General features: G+C 42.7%; 2 protein-coding genes across 3 annotated transcripts; one reads left to right on the top strand and one right to left on the bottom strand.

The window, feature by feature from the left end:
- Positions 1 to 217: 217 nt before the first annotated feature.
- Positions 218 to 9754, top strand: hnrnpub (heterogeneous nuclear ribonucleoprotein Ub). Of its 2 annotated transcripts, none has more exons than XM_036581391.1 (14): positions 218 to 835; positions 2173 to 2287; positions 3663 to 3736; positions 3923 to 4062; positions 4164 to 4263; positions 4731 to 4843; positions 4928 to 5191; positions 5323 to 5442; positions 5724 to 5852; positions 5981 to 6149; positions 6386 to 6652; positions 6786 to 7063; positions 7156 to 7266; positions 7532 to 9754. In XM_036581391.1, exons 1-14 carry the CDS (start codon positions 379 to 381, stop codon positions 7580 to 7582), a joined length of 2388 nt encoding a protein of 795 aa, XP_036437284.1. In that variant the 5' UTR covers positions 218 to 378; the 3' UTR covers positions 7583 to 9754. The 2 variants fall into 2 exon arrangements, with proteins under 2 accessions (XP_036437284.1, XP_036437283.1); XM_036581390.1 differs by having other exon boundaries at positions 219 to 862.
- Positions 9755 to 12276: 2522 nt separating this feature from the next.
- Positions 12277 to 14183, bottom strand: lft1 (lefty1). Its single transcript, XM_036582598.1, has 4 exons — positions 13646 to 14183; positions 13291 to 13534; positions 12966 to 13205; positions 12277 to 12601 (listed from the first exon to the last, which is right to left on the bottom strand). Exons 1-4 carry the CDS (start codon positions 14181 to 14183, stop codon positions 12277 to 12279), a joined length of 1347 nt encoding a protein of 448 aa, XP_036438491.1.
- Between the last annotated feature and the right edge of the window lie 3204 nt (positions 14184 to 17387).

Below are 17387 nucleotides of genomic sequence, written 5' to 3'. Positions count from 1 at the left end.
TTTAGAAAAATTGGTGGGATTCCGCTTTAATGCACATATGTGTGCGAGTAAATATGCGTAAATACGTTCTCGCTGGTGTATTGGGAACAGACTATTTTAAATCATTTCCTCATGCCCTGTTTCTGCGGCCGCCTGTAAACGTACACCCCGAGCCGAGCTGATGTCACCTTGGGTGTCATTGCTCCGCCCCTGCATTTCCGAGCAGGAGGGCTTTATCACTGTAGCGCCCTCCACACCCGACGCGGCTTTGGCGCAGCTGAAGTGAAACCGAGACGCTCTTTCCGAGTCGCGTCCTGAAGAACAGCCATCCGAAAGCGCTCTGCCTCATTTTTATATACGTGAGTGTTACATAAGTGTCGTTTTTTTAAGGCTGCAAGTATGAGTACGATTAACGTGAAGAAGCTGAAAGTGAACGAGCTCAAGGACGAGCTGAAAAAGCGCCAGCTTTCAGACAAGGGGCTGAAGGCCGAGCTGATGGATCGGCTGCAGGCCGCGCTGGACGCCGAGGCCCAGGCCGGGGGAGAGCAGGAGGCCGAGGAGAACGGAGCCGAGGGCGACGGCGACGGCGGCGAGCTCGAGCAGGAGTTCATGGGCGAGGAGGCGGACGCGGACGAGGACGCGGACGCGGCGGCCGAAAGCATGGATGCCGACGAGGGGGAAAATGGAGGTGCGAATGAAGACGACGCCGCAGCGGGCGACTTCGACGAGCTCGGCCAGGACGACGAAATGGCCGAAGACGAGGAGGAGGAAGATGATGGGGACGCCGCGGTCGACATGGACAAAGCGTTCGAAGAAGACGACGACGAAGACGCGGAGAAAATCGGCGACGAAGATGGTGAGCAAGAATCGCAGCCCACAGAGGGTGAGTGCAGCAGCGGGAGCTGCTTTAACGCCTGTAACGCAGTTAATGTCCATGTGCACCGTTCGGGACATCCGCTACAGTCTGCAGCTTCAGGCTCAACGTTAGCTAAGCTAACCTAGCGGTCGGCTTGTTGGACGTTTTGTAAGGCTAGCTTAGCTAATCGGACGACGAGCTTAATTTGGCGATTCGCGGTGTGTAGTTTAGTTGTCTTTTGTACTGGCCGACATTATACATAGCTAGATAAGTCGCTTGTAGCTGTGCCGCGTTCCCTTTGTTCAGGATGTCTTACGCCAACCGTCTGTCGTTATTGTTTTAGCTAGGTAGCTAATGCTAGCTGAGTAAGCTAACTAGCTAGCCGGTTGCGTTCGGTCGGGTCCACTAGCAGCGATGCTAGGCTAGTTAGCGCTGTCCGCCCGGAACAATAGGCTGCTGTGTTTGAGTCGGTAGATATTGAGATAGCATTCAGATAACGGCAACCAGGCTGTTGGGTTCGTGTCTACAATTCAGAAGAAAACGAGTAGTCGGTTAAACGGGCTTCCAGCAGTGTTTCCATTAGGTTTTGTTCGGTAAGGTTAAGTGGCCAATCGGCGGGTTAGCTAGCCTAGACTGCTGTGTTCGGTACGGGCGGTGCTGCCTGCGTGGAGTCTCAGCTGATTTAATTTTATTTCTAGTTTTGATTTTACACATTTATAGTACTATAAGTTTTCCGAGTTAATTGCTCGTGATATAACTGTTAGTTTTAAACACAGGTGGACTTGTTTCGCTTTTGATTTCAGGCTTGTAGCTTAGCTTGAGGCTGGGCTGGCGCCATGAACGGAGCTAGCTACGTTAGCTTGCTGCTATCGTGCAAGGGCAGGTCATATAACCTAACGATAACTCGACTTTGTGTCGTTTTGTGATTTTGTAAAGGTTGAAAAATAACTTGCTAACTTTTTTAGCGGGTAGGTCAACTTATTTACCGTCTCACCAACTGTATTTGAAATGTGTTCATTTAACATTTCTTTGAGCACAAGAACCAACTGTACGATAAACTCTATTCAAACTGCTATTCATCCTCATTGCTCACATTTAAAGTCATGTTAAGATTCTCATCTGGTTCATTCCTACCAGAATGGACTGGGTTTCTTCTACCTAGAGCATGAATGCACTTATTATTTATATCATGTGAGTACATATTCTGTCTGATCAGAGGTGGTCAACTTGTAACTGGGGCCTGGGGGAGTCCGAGAACTCCTAGTCGTGTGGGACCACCCTTAAAGCCAGGGTCCAACACGCCGAGCATTTCATCACTCTTTGTTTTATTTCCAAAGGAGATGCGGACAAAGACATCAGTGCTGATCAGAAGAATAAGAAGGGTGTTAAGAGACGCCGGGAGGAACATGGAAGGGCCTACTTTGAATTTATTGAAGAAAGCAAATACAGCCGGTAAGGATGGGAGTAATGGCCTTCATTATCCCTGAAGTGCCACTTTTAATATGTATTGGCTTTAAGAGCCAATGCTTTACCTATAGGACAATACCCTCACATGTTTCTGTAATAAAGTGTAAAACAGTTGAGGGTCATCCTTGGCTCATTTAAAACCCTTACCTTGCAGTGCTTTTTTAATAATCTTAAAGAGAAACTGCAGAATCAAGAAACTGGTTAGATGTGTAACGACTGGATTTTCAAATCATGACTTGTCATTGTTCCTCATGCAGTTCTTGGCAGTTGTACGCGCGTATGGCTGTGAAAGCGCCCCTTTGGCTCAAAGGGAAAACAGGAGAGTAGCAGATGTCTCATGACGGGGAAAGGGGCGTTATGTACAGATCTTCAGCGTGTCCTGTAGCCGAGCGCATGTTCTGGGTGGGGGGAGCGTTTTAGGTGTTGTCTTCTGGTAATGATCCTGAGCAGGATGGGGTGGTTGGGGCAATGTTCCAGCGTTCACTCGTGCCTTTGTTGTTTGCATGCTGCATTTAGCTTGTCTTATCAGAATAAATGTTGTTCTCTTGCAGGATTTTTATTTGTATTTTTTGTTTTATTTAATTTTTTTACTGTTATTTTTTTGCTTCTCAGGATGTTGAATGTATGCTGAGGTCCTTGTCTTCAAGAATGTGTTAGTTATTATTATTTTTATTTATTTATTTTTTTTTTTCTTTTAAGTTCCGTCTGTCCCAATATGGCTTTTCATTTTGGTGTGTGTGTGTGTGTGTGAGAGAGACCGAATGTAAGACTGTATGTCGTTCTTTAATAGGATTTTTTTTTTTCCCTTCCTTTCGTACTTGTTGAATGGGTAAGTACGGTGCCCCAGTGTTTGCAGGATCCTGCAGTGACTCGATTTATGTGTTTTTTAAAGTAAAAATCAAGAGGTTAATTTTAATATTTGGTGGCCTAAATTCTGCACTGGTCCTCTAAGTCTTTGACTTGTCTTGACCTTTCCAGAAAGAACAGCTTGAGGTTATAAATACACTTGGAGGGCCTCTTTAATAGCTCAGTGGGACTGAAAACCAATGGTAGCTCTATCAGCTGGTTTTGATTTTTATATTATAGTTTCTACCAACAATACAGAAACTTTCTTTCAGGATCCTTGTGTTGGGGTCAGCTGACAACCAGTTATGGTAATCTTTAAGCTTTTTATGTGCTTGTTCCTATGCAAAGCCAACCCATTTTGTCATGCCTCTGATGTCCATGTAATACATCCTGTTCTATTGCTTCTGTGGCACGACGGCAGTACCTACTCTGGATGGGTATTGTGCCACAGAACCCCAGCCGGGTCTGGCTAACGATTCTCCTTTGGGCTTAATGGCTTAATTTCCTCTTTCAGGGCTAAGTCTCCCCTGCCACCTCTGGAGGAAGAAGATGAGGAATTTGATGACACCCTGGTTTGCCTGGACCCATGTGAGTGTTTCTCAATTCCCCCCCACTCCGCTCCTCTTTGTTTGCTCAATTTTGAAAATGATCCCTTTTTGCGTGAAGTTTTATAGGTAAGAAATTGTAATTAATACTAATAAAATGCTCCTAGTGTGGGTGACTGACCATGTAACACATTTACACGTGTGACTCCTTTTTGTTGTCTTTGCACAGACAATTGTGACCTACACTTCAAGGTGTCCCGAGACCGCTACAGTGCCACTTCCCTCACCATGGAGAGCTTTGCCTATCTGTGGGCAGGTGGTCGGGGCTCCTATGGTGTGAATAACGGTAAAGCCTCCTTTGAAATGAAGGTGAGAATTGCATCCTTTCATTAACATCCTTTTCTTTGAACTGTCTGTAGATAGTTCTCAATAAGTTGACTAAGTGAAGTAAAATATCCTGGAACTTGTAGGTCATTGAGAAGATCCCAGTGAAGCATGTAAAGAGCAAGAGCATGGATGTTCATGATGTTCAGATTGGCTGGTCTCTGGCTAACAGCAGTCTGCTGCTGGGTAAGTATGCTGAATGCTGATGTTTTGAGATTATAGTGACTATATGCTTTTCTGGAACGAAAGGATGGGAGTGGATCTGACTTCACTACATTTTAAACAATTTAACAGTGCAATTTTTTTTAAGGACTCAGGATTTGTCAGCTTAAAAAACTTATAAAATCCAATTTCAGCGGGTTTACTGGTACAGGTGACCTCAAATGAAGGAGTGCCACATTTAATGCTATGCTGTTTAGTGTTTGTGTATCTTTTAGTGTGCCAATATTAGAATGATTCTGTTTGACATTTTTGGTATCTTGCCATGACATTTTAAGCTGAACTGACAAAAATAAACTGGCATAATTGAGTCTACAAGACTTTCTAGTAATCTTCAAGGGGTATGATGTTTGGAGAATTATATTACTTGGTCAAACCAGCTCTATTAAGACTGACATCTTGGTGAAACATGTACCTATGATGGCTCTTTTTAGGTGAGGAGGAGCATTCCTATGCCTTTGCGCTCAAAGGAAAGAAGACGGCTAATTGCGTGACTGAAGATTATGGAGAGACCTTTGATGAGAATGATGTCATTGGCTGCTTTATTGTAAGAACTGTACCCTGCATTCACAAGGAGTAACAATTTATTTTACTTCTAAATCATATAATTAATATTCTCATTTATTTCTAGAATTTTGATGGGGATGAAGTTGAAATTTCTTACTCCAAGAACGGAAAGGACCTTGGTGTGGCATTCAAGGCCAGTAAGGAAGCATTGGCTGGGCGAGCTCTCTTCCCCCATGTTCTCTGCCACAATTGTGCTGTAGAGTTTAACTTTGGCCAGAAGGAGGTGCCACATTTCCCCCAGCCAGAGGGTTTCACCTTACTCCAGCAAATCCCTGTGGACCAGCGTGTGCGAGGACCGAAGGGGCCTGAGTCCAAGAAAGACTGCGAGGTAACTTGTGCTCTGTAGTCGTGTAAAGGTAGTCATGTTTTTGATAATGGTCAAAGTTAGTCAAGTCCATTAATAAAGAGGTTAAAATCGTAGTGCCTCAATGAAAACCTCTTTAAAATCTGTATGTGTAGGTGATTGTCATGGTTGGCCTCCCTGGGTCAGGGAAGACCACATGGGTGATGAAGCACATTGAGGAGAATCCTGGAAAATACAATGTCCTGGGAACTGACACCATTGTGGAGAAGATGATGGTGAGTGGTGATTTTTATATATATATATATATATATATATATATATATATATTTATTTATTTATTTATGTGTGTGTGTGTGTGTGTGTGTGTGTGTGTGTGTGTGTGTGTATGTGTATATATATATATATATATATATATATATATATATCATGGAGTATGTTTCAACTCTAAAATTGTCTGTGCTGGCATTTATGATTTTATAAATAGGTTTCAGTGGTTATGTACATGACACTTTTGCATTTATGAAGTTAACAGCTGTAAACCTATTTACATTTACAGATTAACAGTTTGAAGCGCCAGAACAAAGACACAACAAAACTCAGCGCCATCTCCCAGAGTGCCCCTCTGTTCCTTGGAAAGTTCATAGAGATTGCAGCCCGCAAAAAGAGAAACTACATCTTGGATCAGGTAGGGATGGGTTCGTGGCTGCCGACCTGTGTGCAAGGCACAGAAACTCTGTTACCTTGAATGTGTTGCCATAACCTTCAACCTCAAAGTTCACTCTCCTGCTTTTTTTTTGTTCTTCCTCCTGCAAGACCAACGTCTCTGCTGCAGCCCAGAGAAGGAAGATGTGCCTTTTTGCTGGCTTCCAGCGTAAGGCTGTGGTGGTCTTGCCCACAGATGAGGCATACAAGGAGAGGACTCAGAAAAAAGCTGAAACCGATGGCAAAGACGTCCCTGAGCATGCTGTGCTGAAGATGAAAGGTGAGGCTGCGGATCAAATACCAGTTCAGCAGAACCACTTTAGTAACGTTTGGTGTTTCTTCTACAAAGAGAATTAAGAGTTTAGGGCCTTCATTAAGTATTGCAGTTCAAGATTTAGTCCCTCTTGTGTGACCTAGATTACAGTCTACAGTGCTTAATGAGCACTACCCCTGAAGGAAACGGGCATGAAGTTTTGCTTTGGTGAAAGTATTTCATTTGATAACTTTCTTCTGCAGGCATATATACATTGCCAGAAGTGGGTGACTGCTTCACTGAGGTCACCTATGTGGAGCTGCAGAAAGAGGAGGCCACCAAGGTCTTGGAACAGTACAAGGAGGAGAGCAAGAGCGCACTGCCCCCAGAAAAGAAGCCCAATCAGGGCACGCCCAAGAAAGGAGGGCTCCCCCGCAAACGAGGAGGCAAGAATCAGTTCAGCCGAGGTGGTGGCCCAGGCCCACGAGGAGGCAGGGGAGGTTTCCCGAATCGAGGAAACTTCAGAGGACGTAAGGATGCTTATTCTATTTTTAGTAGGAAAAAGTGTAAACATGTTGCACTTTGACCTCCAGTAGGAGGGTTAAGTATCCACTTTACTGATGAAATGGTTTAGAAGCTGAACATGTTTTCTTTTCCTACTAGTGCCTGGACCTCGTGGAGGTTTCAGTCGACCACCAAGAGGTGCTCTTCCGCCTCCTGCCTTCCGAGGAGGCTTCCCAAGCCGTGGCAACTTCAGCCGCGGTGGTGCTGGTGGCATGCCTAACAGGCACATGGCCCCTAGGGGAGCTCCTGCAAGGGGTGGGATGGGCAGCATGGCGCACAGAGGTGGAGGCATGAACCGCGGTAGGCCCATGCACAGAGGCAACATGTCCCGTGGTGGCGGACAAGGAGGTGGGCCCAGCAGGGGCAACTTCAACCAGGTGCGTTTGACTAACACACCCAAGTAACCTGATGCTTCTGTTCGGGTTGGCCTGAAAATAACCTACTCTGTTGCTTCAATTGGTGTCTGTAGAAATTCCGTGGGAGGGGAGGAGCCCAGCAGAGTCGTGGTGGATTTGGCAACAGAAATGGCAGCTTTGGCATGAACAAAGCCCAGGCTTTCAACCAGAGCTGGCAGCAAGGGGTGAGTCGATATTATGCAGTAATATAATCATGGAATATTTTGTCTTTACTGCTATAATAAAACTAATTGAGTAATTATAAAATAACATTTATAATGAAATATAAGATACATGATTTAAGCGATCATAAGTGGATGGCTCCCCTAAGTAAGGGAACTGCAAGACCAGCAAGTTGATAACACAAAGCAGGCCTCATGTTAAGCACTAATTGATAACTGATTGTGAGGCCTTCTTTTGACTGACCAGACCCTGTTTTTGACCCCTTAGTTCTGGAACCAGAAGCCATGGAGTCAGCAGTACCATCCAGGATATTACTAAGTGGGCTTTTGCATTAAAGACTGGTGGCTCAAGGAGAACTCCCTCCTGCAACCACTGACCCACCTACGTCCACTTTTACCCTCTTTTTAAAAAAAGGAAGTAAAATTGCATTTTAAATAAGAAGTTATTATGAACAGACAAACATTCCACATCCCGAGATCCTGGGATATCCCATATTCACAACGGATTCACTTTTCCACGTTTTTGTAAATTTAATTTTCTTAGTTTTTATTTTAAATTTTTTTTTTTTTGTCCTTTTTCATTTTAGATCCCACTTTGATATGTTATATCAAGATCCACAGCTTCGGCTCCGTGTTGGGATGCTTTTGAATTTCAGGGTTGTGCGTTTTATTCTGTACAATGTCATTTTTACTAAATGTAAATTATTATTTTGCAAGTTTTTGTCTAAGAATCGTACCATTTAAGAATCTTGCAGATCAACAGCATATTCTTTTAGAAGCTATTGATAGGAATTGTGATAATTTAGCAGCAGAAAAGGCCCTTTCATAGTTTAAATGAAGGTGTGATCATTGTTACTGTCCACTTTTCTCTTTTTTCCAAACTTCTCATTTTGTGTATTTCAGTCCAGTATGTAATAGTCAAACTCCATAGGTTTACAATAAATGGGTTATTTGCTTTTGTACAACTTTTGTATTGCTTTTTGATTGAGACCTATAGTCCACATCAAAGGTGCTAAAGAGCCTTTGAGAAAGTCAACTAGATTTCTCTTAATTTCACGAAGAGTCTGCTCAGTAATGGTCTTCCCTCTGTGTAGCACTTCCCAGGGAAATCAGTGTTGTCATTCTTCCCATAGTATTCATGGTCCCCTGCACTGGCCATCATCCAGTTATTCTTGTAACAGTCAAGTATTTTACACCCCTTTGGTTTTTGAACATTATACATTAAAATAATTTACACTTAACCTCAGGCTGGTATTTAAAGCTGAGTTTTATGTTGAAGTCATAAAATGAATCTTTTTACAAAATGCAGCGTATTTAGGCACAGTCGTTTTGACTGCTGTCATAGTTTTCATACTCCAACCCAAACCGTTGTCTTATTTACAGACTGATCTTTCAGTGCTGCTTTACCAGCAGTTTCAAGGTGACTTTTCAGGCACAACCACAAACTTTTTAAACAATATTTTATAATTTTAGTAGGTAGTTAACATTCCTAGACAATTTACATACTTAAAGTAGTGTGAACCTTGAGTGAGTGTCTATAAATGTGTTTTTTGGGGTGTATTGTGAATATATCTTTATTTAATAAAATTATGACGGGTGAAGCCGACCTGAAGAAAACACCTTTTTAATTACTATTGACACACCAAACTCCACCACTGGTGCTGGTTAATACTCTGAGAAACTCCAGTGTGTTTTCTGTTTTTTTTACAGAATACAGAATACAAGCGTGGCATATTGCATTTGTCATTTTTGACACTTCCCCTGTTGTCAGGGGTTTAGAAAGGGCAAAACTACGCATGATTAAAGAGAGAGTCATAGTCTTCTGCGTATCTGCTTATCTTGTAATGATACTTAAAATTGGCCTGTAAATAATTACCTTATATTTGCATTACTGTCAGATTCCTACCAACAGTTTCTTTTGCAACCTGGTGCTTCAAGAAATGTTACTTTCACTCATAAAAAAAATCTGAAGACAGTCAGCCAGCCACTGCCAAGCGGTCAGTTACAAGCCCTGTACCTTTGTATTTAGGAAATGTTTGGCACAGAGTGGCTGCACTTCTTCTGTGGTGGCAACTAACCACCAATATCTTGGCAGCTATTGACTTCTTCTTTCCACACTTCCATATGAGGACTTGGTTCTTTTGTTGTCCTGTTTTAGTTTACCTTAAATAAGCCTAACTGCAGCCTATAGGCCTGTTTATAATCTTTTGTCCGATTACTTTTTGTTGCTGTCCCTAATATACATAAGACAGACTGTCCTAATGTACACATGAATAGCATGACCTAGTTGAGAATAATAGTGATTATAACCGTTAGTGTTCACAAACTGCTGGAACGGAATGATAGCAAGTTATTGCGGCTTTATGACGGTTTTATTTATAACGTTTTGTATTGTGGTATTTATTGTTTTTTTCAGCAATGATGACTGTCACGGTTTGATAATGCACCGATGCTTCTGGCATTTGAGACTGTAATAAACCTCTGAAATGTTTCCCATTTGTGTTGGCTTTTCTTGCTCTACCACTCATGCAACCATTTGAGTTACTCTTTTATAATTTTATGTTGGGCTCTTTTGGAGAATACATAAAACAGTGTTGTCTGTTATAAAGACAAATGGCCAAAACTAAAAAAAAAAAAGTGACCATCTCTGCTTCTCAGCAGTCAGACTTACATGTATCCTACAGTGTTGCTGTTGCAGCCTCCAGAGTGAGATGTTCTGGATTAAAGACCAGGAGAATCTTCTGATTGTGTATCTTGAAGGTGGCAGGAACAACTGAAAACTAGCGATTCACGACTCTGGGATTTCTGGAGTCGACTCGGACTCGACTCCTGCAGCTGGAATCGATGGAGTCGACTCCAGAGCCGGTGATAAAGGCATACAGGAGATATTAAATTATTCCAAGTAATATCGGTAGCATTGACAGATATTACTAACGTTTCAGCAAATTACCTTGGGCCTATTACAACGAAGAAACACTGAGTTAAAGAGTCGACTCCAAGCATTTCGACGAAGTTTTCCAGAAGTGCTGGAGTCAAAGAACCGACTCTTTTGGAATCGACTCCCCATCACTACTGAAAACACTACAGCTGCTGTGAGGTGGATTTTGGGGACAGGCTGTTTTTAAATGTTTGGGTTTTTTGCACATACAGAATAAAATCAGATAGCTAACGGTATTAATATAGTCCTCCAGTCATTATAATGGAGAAAGTGGATTACTGAAAGAACTGACTTGTCAAATGAGGACAACAAGCTAAAAGCTAAAGATAGCAAGGAATCTAGCTAGCTACCTGTCTAGATACCTCAGTTTGGCTTCTTTTTCCTGGTTAAAGGGGTACTTGGCGTCCCTTTTTTGCTAAAGAAAGATGTAGTTGTTGGTTTCTTTATATTTATGTTAAGTGACTGAAGTAAGAGTAACACTAATGCTAGCTTGATTATGTTTGTTAGCTCATAGATGGTGAGTTCCATTTTAGGGCGGTCAACATCGCTGCTGGACTGCATTCAGTACCATTACAGAGCGGCAGTTTAAGAAAAATACTGTCCAAAATTACACTATTTCAAGAATATCACACTCAGAAAGTGGGATAGGATTATATAACGGAGGGAACGCAGTGATCCACACTCATGACTGTGTGATACGTAATGTTTGTGTGATGTTTATGTGTAGATATGGCCGTGTGTTTGGTGATGCACAAAGAACCTGTTGGTGTGATTGTTTTTCCTCTGGTTTTATATTAAGCTTATTTAATTTAATAGTCTATTCACTTGATGTAGTAGCTCAATAATAATAGTTTATTTAATAATAGATTAACTTTAGCACCTTCTTACACACCTTCTTAGTCAGCTTCTTATTTGCCAGGTTCTTGCTCGAATTTTCTCATTCCACCTTAAATGGTGCAGCTTCGGGCACCAGAAAGTGACTTCTGCACCATTTAAGGTGGAACGGGAAAACTCGAACATGAATCTGGCGAATAGGAAGCCAACTTCAGCTTCGTCCTTCTTACTGTGTTTTGGGGGGGGTTTACTTTATTTTTATGTGTATTACGATTAGAAGTGATTCACACATTGATGGATTTGCTGATTGTGTTTCTACCAGAGCATTAAACTCGGTTTTTAACGTCAGGTGCAGACTGAATACTTTCCTGCTGGTCCGGACAGCTAATTAGCACGATCACTTATTAATTAATTAAAAGCTACCGAGAGCAGCCCGTGCCATCTAGATTAATCTGTGTCTGAGGATTATAAAAAAAAAACAAATTTGGTGAAAATCGGTTGAGTAGTAAGGAAGCTGTGGCTGATTTAATCCTGAGACTCTTCATCTCGCAGTACAAGTGAATTTGTTCACAAGCGGATCTTGACCGCTCCAACATGGCGGACGCGCAGACGTATCGCCTCAGATAGAGAACAACAGGCGACGCGGCATCCAGCTATGTATATCTATGGATGTAACGTTAACCCTGCGCTACTGAACGCCGCATAACATGACAAACGACGTGTTAAAAGTCTAGTTTTAGGCCCGGTTAAAGGAGTGACCCTCGGTGTTAAGTGGCTAAGGAAGCTGAAGACCATTTCCATTTCAAATCGTCCCCATTCCGCTTTGCGAAGGGGGGTAATGGGTGAGTGTGTGCGGCTCACAGACCACTAACGGGGCTGCGTGCGGTGGTTGGTGGTCTCGTGTATGTAAAACAGAGCAAACACGGCTCCAGTGTCTCTGTGTGCTGAAGTCTGTGTGTCTGAATGGCCTGCAAACACTGGAATACCCAAAAAACTGAGCTCAGAAAAACCACAGCGCACATCTGAGTGAAAATACTTTACTTCATACTTAACGTAGTGAAAATACACGGGAAATCCCGAGATATGTACAACTCTGACGATGGGGCGTGACGTCACGCGCGCACACGAACGTCACGTTTAATCACAACGATATTTACACACTAAATACAAAAAGTGCTCGAGATGGTCCGCCGGCTGTCGGCTGTAAGTACTGCGCGTTATCATCAGTTCATACTGGCTCCTCACACCACCGAGATGTTGTCCACTGCGCAGCCGCACTTCTCCACGATCATGTTGGGGAACTCGGCCACCTCTATCTCGGTGTAGTCTCCCTTCTTCACCAGGTACATCATGGGCAGCGGGGCGCTCTCGGCCACGGCGCACCTCCGCTCTCCGTAGCCGTAGCTCCGCTCGGGCTGCCGGCAGCGCCCCCCGCAGCGGAACGCCTGATAGCCCGCCGGCTCGATGATCCAGTACTGGGTCCAGGTGAGCGCGCGGAAGTTGATGAAGTACTCCTCCCTGCAGCAGCGACCCCCAGCGCTGCCCCCCGCACAGTCCCCATTAGAGCTGGAGAGAGAGAGAGAGAGAGATTCAGATTAACATGATAATAACAAGATATTAAATAAATAACACATATATGATTATTATCATTATTGTTATTATTATGATTATTATAGTTACACAACACTGAAAAATGTACTTTATTTATTAAATAATTCTTAATATTTTAATAATTGATTTTTAATTATTTGCTTTAACAACAAAATATAATAATATAATATTTATTATATGAATTATATTCAATATAATTGAATTTTGTATTCAATTACATGAAAAAATTATGTATAATAATTTTTTTATCTAATATTAAATTATATTTTATATAATTCAATTTCTATATATATATAAAACTTCAGTAAATCCCACTCACCCATACTCTTCCAGGTTCAGTGTGTAGAGGACCAGCTCTGGTTTGCCCAGAGTGTTATCGCTCGGGTCCTGACCAGTGAACTGGACACTTTTGGCCATCTCAGCCGCGTAGCTGCCCGGCCTCTCACCCTCGATCCACACCTCCAGGTGCATGGGGGTCTTCTGCTGACTCTTGGACCAATAATGCACCGCCTGGGTCACATCAAAGCTCTTCCAGCCGGTCTCGTGAATGGGAATCAACCTGAGAAGGAGTCGATGGGGACCGTTAGCGCTCCCGCTGGTGTGAACCATACAGAGGAAACAGTGCGTGCGGCCTCGGCCCTTACCTGGAGTCCACCAGAGAGGTCCTGTTCCCGCCGCTCTCCAGCACCTCCACCCAGTAGATGCTGACCCGCGCGTTGTTGACTGGCCGCTGGCCCTTCCTCACGGGCATGGAGCGCTTGTGCGGCGCTTTCTTGTAGAGCTTCAGCTCAGCCATGGTCACCTCGCTGTTCTCCGGAATCCTCGAGTCCATCTCGAAGACCACCCGCTGCCGCGTCGTGTCCGAGTACACGAACTCTCCTGAAATATCTGAAAAAACGAAAGAAAGGCAATATTACACATCTGCATTTAACCGGAGGTCGACGGTTTGCGCTCGGACTGACAGGTCCAGCTGATGGTCAAGCAGAAAGCGAGCTGTACCTGCATTGCCGGGGATGCCCCTCAGAATGCCCGCCAGACTGGGCAGGGAGCGGCGCCGCCTCTTGTTGTGGACCTTCAGCAGGTTCAGGTATTTGGTCTTGATGTGCGCCGGGACCACGAGGTTCTCCACGTCCCGCTTGTGGATCCTCGGCACTTCGCTGAGTCCCAGCTGCTTCAGCATGACGCCCTTCATGTCTTCATGGGTAAAGCCCTCAGCCACCGCGAGCAGGAGCGCGCACAGAACAAGGCACGGGGCCATTGGAGCTCGAGCCCTGAGCGCTGGAAGAAAGCTGGAGAAGCTGGGAAGGTCTAAAATTGGAGAAGATCCGCAGAGGGTCCACAGCTGGAGGGACTCCAAATTGTAAGGAGCTCTGAAGCTGAAGAAGTCCTGAGGCTGCAGAAGCTGGTGGAGATCTGCAGTTGTCCAGTTCAGAGTGTGAAATGCTGTGGCTTTGACAGGGAGCCCCGCGCTTATATCCCCCCAACCCCCGGGCCGTTCGCACATTGGCACTGGGAGGGGGGGTTGGGGGGGCGACATCAGAGCAAAGGGGCGACATGAAAAGCCACGTTTCATCAGAAACACGGAGACAAAACGCTCAACTTCAAACTAAATCGTTCACTTATGAATCTGTCTGTCATTGATTTAATGTATTCAAATACAAATGACGTGTTTTGTTTTGTTTTGTATGTTTGTTTGTTTGTCAGTTGACAAGTAGTTTTCATTGGGAACTATCTGAAAAAAATCACAGCATAGTATTTACATATAGTGCATATATAGTACTATTATAGTCTATATTGTATAATGTATATATAGTACGTAGAGTACAGTATAGTACAGTAATATATATGCATAAACCATTACATACATACATATATATGTGAGTGTGTGTGTTTGTGTGTATAAAACATCTATATATATATATATATATATATATATATATATATATATGTTTTAAATATCAAAACTAAGTGCAAATATGATTGCATATGAAATCTCCCACTGTAGTCTGTAAGTCTAATCATCTATAAACGTCCTGTAGTGAACATATAAATACATTAATTAACTCCAATAAGGCACTATGTGTATTTTTTATAAATTTCAGCCATTTATTTGACATTTACAGCGAATTTGCAGTGGATTCTGACAATTAAGCATAATAAAAAGTACCACTGCATGGTATTTACATATAGTGTATACATAGTATTATTATAGTCTATATTGTATTGTCTATATATAGTATGTAGAGTACAGTATAGTACAGTAAATGTAGTGTTTACTATGGTGTCTGTAGTATACTGCAGAGTTCACAACAGTAAAGTGCAGTGCACTATAATATTATACTGTAATAGTAGAGTGTCCATTGGTTATACTATAGTGTTTATTTTATTACTAAATGATTAAAAATGTATATTACATTACTGCAAGATCCACACTTGGTCTTATAGCTCATTTCCCCTTAACGTATGCACCTGTAACACTCTGCTTCTATGCTTCTAGTCTAATAAAAAATCTGTTGAAATAATATGCAAATCATATTATGTTTGTATCAAAGCCTTTCTGAAGTAGGACCGTCTGAAATAACCCTGTCCATAATAAAATCATAGTGTTGTGTGTCATGAAAAGGATTTCATCGATTGGGTTCCATGGAATTCACTTTTGTATGATGAATCTAAACATCACTGCCACCCCGTGTCCTTACAGCCCCCGTTTGTTGATAGGCCTCCAGTCAGAGTGAACCTGGGACGTACTCTCTCACCCGGCCTGCATGTGTGCTGCTGTACTGCCCTTGTTCCTCGTGTGTACATTCCCCCGGACACTGTAAAACATTCCTAGTCTGGCCTGAGTCTATCAGCGTAGCCCGAGATGGCTTATATGTCTGACAGCCATTCTGCTGATCAGCTTTAACCGTAGGCCCCATCGTCATCGGATGAGTCTTTGGGGGAAGGGGGGGGGCAATCGGATGTTTATTCCAAGACTACCACCCCTGCTCCTACATCCCCAGATTAAAATTATTAGCCAAACAGACAGTTAATCCAGGCAGGCCGAGCGGATGTGGATTGGGGAGCTCTTCACAGGTTGGTGATCATCTGATTCCATTGCCAAATTTGCCATGCCTTGTTTGGTCACACAAACGTAAGAAGAGGGGCTAGTGGCACTGAGAGGCCACTGTCTGAGTTTGTGTATTGGCCCCTCTATTTGCTCTAAGATGTCAGACAGACCGAGGGAGCTCACAGGAAAAGCAGATGACTTTTCCTGGGAGCTGAAGAGAAATGAATGGAACGCAAATATAGACGCAAGACCCACAGCTGACTCTACACAAGTGTTGTCATACAGGCTTTGTGGCAGACTTTATTTTCATACCACACACAACCTTCACACTTTTTAATGGACTTATTTTACTACTTATATATATATATACATATATATATATATATATATATATATATATATATATATATATATATATATATATATATATATATATACACACACACACGCACATATATATATATATATATATATATATACATTTGTCATACAAAAGTGTGAATTACATGGAACCCATTTAATGAAATCCTTTTTTATGTCAAACAGCACTGTTTTTATGGACAGGGTTATTTCAGGAGGCCCTTATTCAGAAAGGCTTTAACACAAACATAATATGATTTGCATATCATTTCAACTGAATTTTATTAGACTTCTAGGTATAGTAAGAAGCAGTAGTGTTACAGGTGCATACATTAAAGGGAAATGACCTATAAGGCCAAGTGAGGACATTCTTTACGGCTGTATTCCCAATATATATATTCTAGTAGATAAAACTATTCCTTTTTTAATGCAAATATCAAAACTAAGTGCAAATATAAACGCAAATGAAAAGTAACTCATGTTTGAAACCCCTACTGTAGTCTGTAAGTCTAACCATCAACAAACCCCAGCGTATGTCCTGTAGTGAACATATAAATACATTAACTGACTTCATGTGGCATTATATGTGTAATTTGTTTACTTTGAATGACTTTAGGCTGGTCATTTTACGTTTACAGTGAATTTGTATTGGATTCTGACAATAAAGCCATGTTCACTGTAGATCCTGTTGCTCCTATTGGCTTGGCCTGTTTGTTCCCTCCTGTCTGTTCTGTACAATACACACTCAGCACACTGCATGCAGTAAATTAGAGGGTTGAAGTCTTGTGTGATATGTGTCAGTCTTCTCCCCTTCCCTTGTCAATTATGTAGAGCCCCTTTGGTCAGTACAGAGGAACTTCTAATTCTCGCGGATGCCATAGTCCTTAATCAAAGGCCTGAGAGAATCGCCAATCCACAAAACACGTGCTAATTAACACCTAGCTATAGCGGAGGAAACCTCCTCCTCCTCCTATATAAGCTCCAACCGCCTCTTCTGGACAGAACTAACGGGGAAAACAGCCAGGCGAAATATGAACGCGTGGGCTTTCTTTCTCCAACAGAAACACTGATAAGCAAACAAATGGTATTTTTGCTGACACGTTCAGCTCTCTGCAGGATATTTTCAGAACAGGCGGATTACTAACTGAACGCTAACTTCCTGTTGGGCTTTTATCTGACGTATGTTTTGACATGAAAGACATAATTAGCACCTTATTAGTCGTGGTGTGGCACTCGCCAGATCAGGGCTATTTAACGGGGTTCATTTGAGGTAGATATGAGCTGAACCAGAGCTCAGAGCCCTGAGCCTCTGAATATGACCATCTGTGGGCG

Source organism: Colossoma macropomum, unplaced genomic scaffold (assembly GCF_904425465.1).
Source record: "Colossoma macropomum unplaced genomic scaffold, Colossoma_macropomum, whole genome shotgun sequence".
NCBI lineage: Eukaryota > Metazoa > Chordata > Actinopteri > Characiformes > Serrasalmidae > Colossoma > Colossoma macropomum.
This window is presented reverse-complemented; position numbering and strand designations above follow the sequence as displayed.

Bases quoted from the DNA above. Each gene is read 5' to 3' on its own strand.
- hnrnpub (XM_036581390.1), top strand. From the start codon at position 379: ATGAGTACGATTAACGTGAAGAAGCTGAAAGTGAACGAGCTCAAGGAC. The intron at 863-2,172 runs GTGAGTGCAGCA...TTATTTCCAAAG, and splicing joins AGAATCGCAGCCCACAGAGG to GAGATGCGGACAAAGACATC. The intron at 5,443-5,723 runs GTGAGTGGTGAT...TTACATTTACAG, and splicing joins CCATTGTGGAGAAGATGATG to ATTAACAGTTTGAAGCGCCA.
- lft1 (XM_036582598.1), bottom strand. From the start codon at position 14,183: ATGTCGCCCCCCCAACCCCCCCTCCCAGTGCCAATGTGCGAACGGCCC. The intron at 13,206-13,290 runs GTAAGGGCCGAG...ACTCCTTCTCAG, and splicing joins ACCTCTCTGGTGGACTCCAG to GTTGATTCCCATTCACGAGA. The intron at 12,602-12,965 runs GTGAGTGGGATT...CTCTCTCTCCAG, and splicing joins CTGAACCTGGAAGAGTATGG to CTCTAATGGGGACTGTGCGG.